This window comes from Triticum aestivum, chromosome 4A (genome assembly GCF_018294505.1).
Source record: "Triticum aestivum cultivar Chinese Spring chromosome 4A, IWGSC CS RefSeq v2.1, whole genome shotgun sequence".
NCBI lineage: Eukaryota > Viridiplantae > Streptophyta > Magnoliopsida > Poales > Poaceae > Triticum > Triticum aestivum.
This window is the reverse complement of record NC_057803.1, coordinates 9,358,450-9,366,474: the sequence shown is the minus strand read 5'-3', so window position 1 is coordinate 9,366,474 and position 8,025 is coordinate 9,358,450. Positions and strand designations below refer to the sequence as shown.

The window sequence follows — 8,025 nt, the reverse complement described above, 5'->3', positions numbered from 1 at the left end:
GCGTACCAATTAATTGACTGACGACGACTTGGACGGAATCTGTTGCTAACTGCTACTGTTAGTGGGATGGGTTGGAATCTTTTGCTCAGTTTCATCATTCGCGCTCTTCATTTTCATTCACTCGTGTCAAAATCATTAACGGACTTCGCGTTTCCGACTTGGAACGGCACACGCACAGGGCAGTGATGTTGTGATCAGTCAATCAAGCATTGTGCCTTGTGCGTAAGCAACCAGCCAGCCAATGGCAGGTAGGTTATGACCTCCCTTCCCGTTCTTTGTCTGTCAAGCATTGCGCGTAAGCAACCATGACAGTTCAGGCAGGACCTTTCTTCCTCTTCTCTTGTCACTCACTCTAGCAAAAGAGAGCGCAAGTCGATGCTCAAGTCAAGCCCCAAGGTTTGTCCTTTTAGAACATTTCTAACAGCCGCTCAACACGCGGCGCGTTAAAAATACATTTTTAATGTGTCGATCGCCTGTTTTGGCGTGGCGAGGAGCGCTGGCTGCAGGCCTCCAGCGACCGTTGTAACTTTAATGCACGCGGGTAGCTTCAGCAGGTGCGTTAAAATGCAGCGCGCGCTTGCACAAACAATATATGTGCTCCAAACGAAAGCAAGAAGATCAAACACAAACAAAATAAATCAACAATAAATAGTTCAATTTCGTTATACAACTCAAACAAATAGTTTATCTCTCAATACAACAAATAGTTCAACAATACAATATCAAACACACAAATCATGCTCTTTGTTGGCCATTCCAAGCCCACAATTCCTTCATGACATCGAATGGCATGATAGGAGGCAACAAATCGGGCCACCCTTTCAGCCCTCCGCCGCACTCGCACGGGATGTCCCAAGAGCTTATAGTGAGAGTAGTCTACATCTTGGTCATGGTCATTCTCGATGATCATGTTATGCATGATCACTTAAGCGTGTATGATGTATTAAAGCATTTTTTATCTCAAAATCTAGCTGGTCCTCTCACAATAGCAAATTGGGGTTGCAAAATCCCAAAAGCTCTGTCCACATCTTCTTTAGCCGCCGCCTGAGCATTGTGGAAATCAAGATTTTTCTTACCTTCCGATTTTTCAACGACTTCACAAATGTTTGTCACTTTGGATAGATGCCATACACAAGATAGTAGTAATAGTTGTATGTACGGCCATTTGCTACAAACTGCACCAGAGGCAGTTCACCATTTGCAATCTTATTCATCAGTGGTGACCGATTGACAATGTTGATGTCATTCAAAGATCCAGGCATTCCAAAAAAAGCATGTCAAATCCAAGTCTCTTAATCGACCACCGCTTCAAGGAATATAGTGAAACTTTTTTTATGACCGTGGAATTGCCCATGCCATGCCTTAGGACAATTCTTCCAACTCCAATGCATGCAATCAATTGAGCCAAGCATACCTGGGAAACCGCGAGCTTTGTTCATCTCCAATAGCCTTGCGGTGTCTTCAGCATTGGGAGATCTCAAATACTCCTGGCCAAACACTTGCACAATTCCGACTGCGAAGCGCTTGACCCACATAATGGCTTGACTCTCACCCATGGCCAAGTGATCATCAACTAGATCAGCGGGGATACCGTATGCCAACATACGCAAAGCGGCTGTCACCTTCTGAAAGCTGCTATGCCCGAGCTCTCCGGCGGCATTCCTCCTTTGCTGAAAAACCCGGTCATGGCTCGCTAGTTTCTCTGTAATGCGCCTGAACAACTCGGTGCTCATTCTAAACCGGCGACGAAAGTACGACTCAGGGTATGTGGGATTCTCCACAAAATAGTGCCTCATCAATCCGCTGTGGGCATCGATCCTATCCCTCCAAATTTTCTGCCGACCCATAACCGAACCACCGTGCTTCGGTTTTTTATTGATGTGCATAGCTAGGATCATTGCAAGATCCTTCTTTTCCATATTAAATTCTTCCTCGAAAGAATCATATGACGAACTCATCTACAATGTTTAATTTAAACTAGACTATAAAAACTACAAACAACATGCACTAAATTCATGTAAAAAATGTGAAGTTGAAGCAATACATATTTACGGGCGTTTTGTCGAACACCTTGCGGGCGCCGAGCGGCAGTGGGCGGCCGGGCGCTGTTCGTCGGAGGACTACCGCGCGCGAGGGGCGGCGGTGACTAGAGGGAGACGGAGGAAGCCGGCGCGGCACGGGGATAGGCCGGGAAAGCGCCGGAACGGTCGTCGGAAGAAATGGGGTGGCGCGGACGGCGGCGGCTGAATGAGGTAGGTGGAGTTGCGAGCGAGCGCTCGAGTGTCCAGCGCGCGGGCAGACACATCAAATAAACGACGTGTGATGGCGTTTCGGCCGTCACGCTGAACCAGGCGCGATTTTTACGCCTTCGTTGGAGCGTCCGGAGCGGTGGCGCACGTAAAAGACACTAATTTTTCAGCGCGGCACTTATATAGCGCGGCTGTTGGAGATGCTCTTGCCAATTCAAAAAGCAGCGATGGCGACCAACCAATCAAAGATGAAACCCAACACATTCTGCATATACATAACATATACTGCTATGTAGAAGAACTAAACCAAACCACACCACACCACACCAGAAGTTCCAGTGAGAAAAGAGAATGGCGGCATCCGGCGCTGCTCTGTGCCTCTCCGTTGTCCTGCTCCTCGTCGCCGTCTGCTGCCGCTCCGACGTCGACTTCATCTACCAGGGCTTCCAGCACGCGCCCAACCTGAGCCTGGACGGGTCGGCGTCGGTGCTGCGCGGCGGCGCGCTCCAGCTCACCAACGGCAGCGAGCGCCTCGTCGGCCACGCCTTCTATGGCTCCCCCGTGGCCCTGGGCACGCTCGACAACCAGGGAGACCTCGCGGTCTCCTCCTTCAGCACGGCCTTCGTCTTCGACATCGTGACCATCGGGATCGGCGGCGGCTACGGCCTCGCCTTCGTGGTGGCCCCGTCCAGGGTGCTCCCCGGTGCGTCGCCCGAGATCTACCTCGGCGTACTCGGGCCGACCACCAATGGCAAGGCCTCCAACCACGTCTTCGCCGTCGAGTTCGACACGGTGACCGACCTGGAGATGAATGAGACCAACGGCAACCACGTCGGCGTCGACGTCAACAGCCTCGTGTCCAACGTGTCCGAGCAGGCCGCGTACTACGCCACCGGCGCCGACGGGGAGGACAGGAAGATGCCGGTGAAGCTGGAGAGCGCGCAGCAGATCCAGGCCTGGATAGACTACGACGGCGGTACCAGCCTGCTCAACGTGACCGTCGCCCCAGTGTCGTCCGTGGCTGAGCGGCCGCACCGGCCGCTCATATCGACAAAGCTTGATCTCCGGTCGGTCTTCAAGGAGAACATGTACGTCGGCTTCTCTTCGGCGACCGGGAAGCTCGCGAGCTCGCACTACATCCTGGCATGGAGTTTCCGGACCAATGGGCTCGCCCAGCCCATTGATCTCCGCCGGCTCCCAAGGTCCTCATCATCAAATTCGCCGCGGTGGCTTGTGCGGGAACGCTCACCTTGGTTGCCGCAGCGATGGTTACTGCGCTCTGGCTCCGGCGTAGGGCGGCGCTCGCCGACAAGCTGGAGGAGTGGGAGCTCGAACACCCCCAGAGGATTCCATACGTCGAGCTCTACAAGGCGACCAAGGGGTTCAAGGAGAGCGGGCTTCTCGGCTCGGGCGGTTTCGGCCACGTGTACAAAGGCGTGCTCGGACGCCGTCGGTCCGGCTCCGGGTCCGGGTCCGGGTCCGGGTCCGGCGAGGAGGTGGCCATCAAGCGGATCTCCAGCGGCACCAAGCAAGGGATGAGGGAGTTCGTGGCGGAGGTCTCGAGCCTGGGGCGGATGCGGCACCGCAACCTGGTGGAGCTGCGCGGGTGGTGCAAGCACGGCCAGGACCTGCTCCTCGTCTACGACTTCATGCCCAACAGCAGCCTCGACGCGCACCTGTTCGGCGGGGGCAACAAGGTGCTCGCGTGGGCGCAGCGGCTCAACGCCATCCGGGGCGTGGCGCGCGGCCTGCTGTACCTGCACGAGGAGTGGGAGCACGTGGTGGTGCACCGCGACGTGAAGGCCAACAACGTGCTGCTCGGCGCCGACATGGCCGCGAGGCTCGGCGACTTCGGCCTGGCGCGCCTCTACGAGCACGGCGCGGCCCCGGGCACCACGCGCGTGCCCGGCACCCTGGGGTACATGGCCCCGGAGCTCACCGTGACCAGCCGCGCCACCACGGCCACCGACGTCTTCTCCTTCGGCGCGCTGCTGCTCGAGGTCGCGTGCGGCCGCCGGCCCGTCGAGCCGGGCGAGGCGGCGGACGTGGTCCTGGTGCGGTGGGTCCGGGACTGCGGGCTGGACGGCAACCTGCTGCGCGCCGTGGATCCGAGGCTGGACGGGTGCTACGACGCCGGGGAGGCGAAGCTGGTGCTGTGGCTCGGCATGGTGTGCAGCCAGGGCCGGCCTGAGGCCAGGCCCAGCATGAGGCAGGTCTGCCAGTTTCTCGACGGCGAGGAGGTGCTGCCGGAGGACGCCGTGCTCGTGTTCTCGGATCCCGACTCGTCCGTGACCCCTGGGTCGTCCGTGCTCTCGTCCATGACCTGGTCCTCCTCCGGTGGCACCATGTCCGTCGGCTCGCTGCATGGCGGTCGGTGAGCTGCGGGGTACTAGAAGGTTAACTGACTGGTCTAGATGTATCGCGCATGTGCAATTCGCCAGGGATGCCCACTTGTTCTCTGTGCACGAGTAAGAGTAGAATGCATTGGAGGTCATAAACCTACACCGTGTGTGTTAACTATGAAAAGAGAATGTACATCCACATCCTAGGTTTGGTATGTCTGTATGGGGCGATGGCTGATGCCACATAGGCAATATTTTACAAAACCCTCTCAAGTGTAAATTAGCCTCTCTTTTTTTAGGATCAAGTGTAAATTAGCCATTATAATTTCGTGGTTCTCTCCTTATTTGTATTATTACCGGGCCAATCCTTTACGCCGTTACTATAGTTCGGGATAAATCAAATAGGCACACTGGGCCTATTCATACATGACAAGTGGTGAAAATTTAGCCCCACAATGCTAACGACAGTGAGTTAGACCAACAACAACAAAAAAAAAGTCTTTCAGTTCCAAACAGGGTGAAGTATCTAAACTCTGCACTTTGGATCTGTAATAACTTCATTTCAGTGTTTTGTTAAACTTCATCTACATGAAGAGAAAACGTGTACTATCAATCGACGGGGAAACCAAGAAATTGGTTGATCAGTGCCACAACTGGCTTCGCCTCTCCTGGCACGTAAGGCTGGAGCGCATTCAGATCCATCGCCTCGACAGTCTCTCGCAGCGTTTGTGGATGGGCACACAAAAGGTGATTCCTCTCGGCCAGTTCCTCTGCTAGCTCGCTTTGGTGATTGTCCATCAGATCTTCATTCACAACGACGATAAGAGGCTTGCCCAATCGCAGCGTCTCAAATATGCTGCCAGAACCTGTCAGCAATAAGTTAAACAAACAACAGTTTGGAATGCCTTTTCCAACCATTGATGTCGCTAAAATGCAACACCGACAGCATATTATTTTCCATAACCCTCTTACTCTAAAATATAGCAAGTTCTCCAACAACAAAGTCGAATGGGCTACATACAGGTGCAACAACAACAAAGTCGAACGGGCTACATACAGGTGCAACAACAACAAAGTCCTGATTCCATGATCAGTAACGACTACGCCAATTCAGCAGGTACCTTTGTCCACCTGCTACAAAATTCACAGGAACTGACCACCTAGTAATGGACATATTTCGAAATGCTAGAGTCTGTAGTACTTATTTCCTTATTGCCAAAAAGTTATTTGAAGTTAAAATTACAAATCCATAAACAATGACAGGAGAATCAAAATCTGTAGCATAAATTTCTACAGGTTTAAGTATTGTGACAATATCAGTGTGGAAGAGGTTTGCTTAGGGCAAATATTGTTACAACAACCAACATACATAGGCCAAAGGATTCACCATAAAAAAAATCTGCTTCAAGTACTGTTCCATTATAGTTCTCTCAAGAAAATAAATCTATTATTCAGATTTGATCATCACCTGCATGACTGATGACTAAGGATGCTTCTCGTATGTTGTCAGCTATGCTTGGTAAAAAGGTGAAATGCTCAACTTGAAGATTTGAATTCCCCGAGGCCTATATTCAAGAAGCAAAGGCTAAATCCATGCTATTAATCGTTAAACACAAACCACAATCGTTGATCATGGTACAGTGAAGCAGAAGATACTAGATAGTACGTAAGAACTAGGACTTAAGTAGGCCTTCTGGTCTGTCAATTATTTTAAGTATATAAGGTGCAGCTCTTATTTAGAAACCAAATTATATGCTCTATCTTGGACATAACAAAGTGGTGCAATATGGAAATGAAGTGTATATCCACAAGAATCAATTAACATATAAGCGAGTTAGTTCCCCATTTTTCCATCAGATCATTGTCCGGTTCATTTCCACCTTATAATGCATAAAAGCCTAACTGTAACCAAATTCTGGATTTCGGCCTATAATACTTTATATAGAAGGCACCAGTTCGCCAGACTTCAGATATCATAGTTAGCACACAAAAAATGTAAAACAGTGTGAACCTGCCTGAAGTGCGGACAATCAAATTTTTTACCCTGACGCTGCATATGTTCCTTTTTTTGCCACCTATCCTGTTTGACTTTATCCTATATTTTGCAAGTTTGACATTTTTTTCATGCGATAGTATGGTATATGCATCAAAAGAAGTAGATTATAGCATTAAAAGTATCAGCACCTATAAGGATGTCACAATTTGTCACAGAAACATCTTCATGCAATTTCTTTCCACAGGCAATGAACAATCTACCACCTAGATGTCAAATCAGCAGCTATAGATCTCAGTTGATCAGATACTATGTCCATTTCAGGATTGATAAGCGCCATTAAAAATCCATTACTCCTTGAAGTAGTAAACCTGACGAGATTGCAAAACATTATTTGACTTCCCCTTCTTTCCTACTAAGAACACTATGGGTTTGCAATTTTGATAACATAAGGAGACAGATATTACCTTGGATGGCGTGTATGTTCCTCGGCCCATTTGAATCCTAAGGTCTGTGTAACCTTTCTGCAGTAGTGCTTGTTTGACTTCCTCGGAATCTACCACTTTGACAAGAGCATCAAAACATGTCGTCCCTACTGTGACAAACACCATTCGCCTTTCTCTATCTCCCATCTCTTCTGAAGAGTAAGCTCTGTAGAAAAACATGACAAAATGACATCTGGCTCGATATAGCACACAATGATATAATTCATGCCATCATCACCCATATTCCTCAACTCACTTTTCTACTTCTTTATATTTTTTCTACAAAAAGCATCAAATTGAGTTCCATCAACACATTACACATACACACAGTACACAGTTCCATTAGGTGCATACACACTGTGACGCTATTGGCAGAAAAAAAAACGATAAAATTACCGAGTGCAGCGCGACGGCCCGGGAGTAGGACGGCGACGCGGATTTGTGGGCGGCTGGGCGCAGCGGAGGCAGGGCCCGGCGGCCGGCGGTGGAATCCGGGACTGTGTAGAGACCTCAGCCCAGGGCGGACAGCACCGCGGTGGCGGTAGCCAGCAGGCGGCAGCAGCACGGCGGCCGGAGCGCGCAGGACGGCGGGGGGTCGGGAGCGCGCGGGGCGGCGGCGGACTGCAGGAGCTCATCAGTTAGGTCGTGCGGTCGTAGTTGGCAGATCCTATTCGCCGAAAATGGATTATTTTGTTTTCTTTTTCTTTTTTCTGCCTTTTCTCCTTATATTTTTTTTACTTTCTTCCTAAATTCGAAAAAATGTAGTATTCCAAATTTGTTTAAATTTTCAGAAAATGATCGAAACACCAAACTTGTTCATGTTTTCAGAAATTGGTCACATTTTCCAAATTTGTTCACGTTTTCATAAATTGGTCACGTTTGTCAAAATAAAGTTCACCGTACATTGAAAAATGTTCACTGTGTATAAGAAATGTTCATTGTATATAGAAAAATTG

General features: G+C 49.9%; 1 protein-coding gene and 1 pseudogene across 1 annotated transcript; one reads left to right on the top strand and one right to left on the bottom strand.

Annotated features, from left to right (window-relative positions):
- The first annotated feature begins 2,600 nt into the window (after nt 1–2,600).
- LOC123081560 (L-type lectin-domain containing receptor kinase SIT2-like) lies at nt 2,601–4,627 on the top strand (annotated as a pseudogene).
- Nucleotides 4,628–5,018: 391 nt separating this feature from the next.
- Nucleotides 5,019–7,730, bottom strand: LOC123081559 (UDP-N-acetylglucosamine transferase subunit ALG13 homolog). The gene is made up of 4 exons (XM_044504121.1): nt 7,466–7,730; nt 7,052–7,235; nt 6,060–6,156; nt 5,019–5,457 (listed from the first exon to the last, which is right to left on the bottom strand). The coding sequence occupies exons 1-4, from the start codon at nt 7,702–7,704 to the stop codon at nt 5,201–5,203; spliced, it is 777 nt and encodes a 258-aa protein (XP_044360056.1). The 5' UTR covers nt 7,705–7,730; the 3' UTR covers nt 5,019–5,200.
- Between the last annotated feature and the right edge of the window lie 295 nt (nt 7,731–8,025).

Coding starts and splice junctions, on each gene's coding strand:
- LOC123081559 (XM_044504121.1), bottom strand. CDS start 7,704: ATGAGCTCCTGCAGTCCGCCGCCGCCCCGCGCGCTCCCGACCCCCCGC. Junction 7,236..7,465: donor GGGCCGTCGCGCTGCACTCG/GTAATTTTATCG, acceptor GTTTTTCTACAG/AGCTTACTCTTCAGAAGAGA. Junction 6,157..7,051: donor GAACATACACGCCATCCAAG/GTAATATCTGTC, acceptor TCTTGAATATAG/GCCTCGGGGAATTCAAATCT.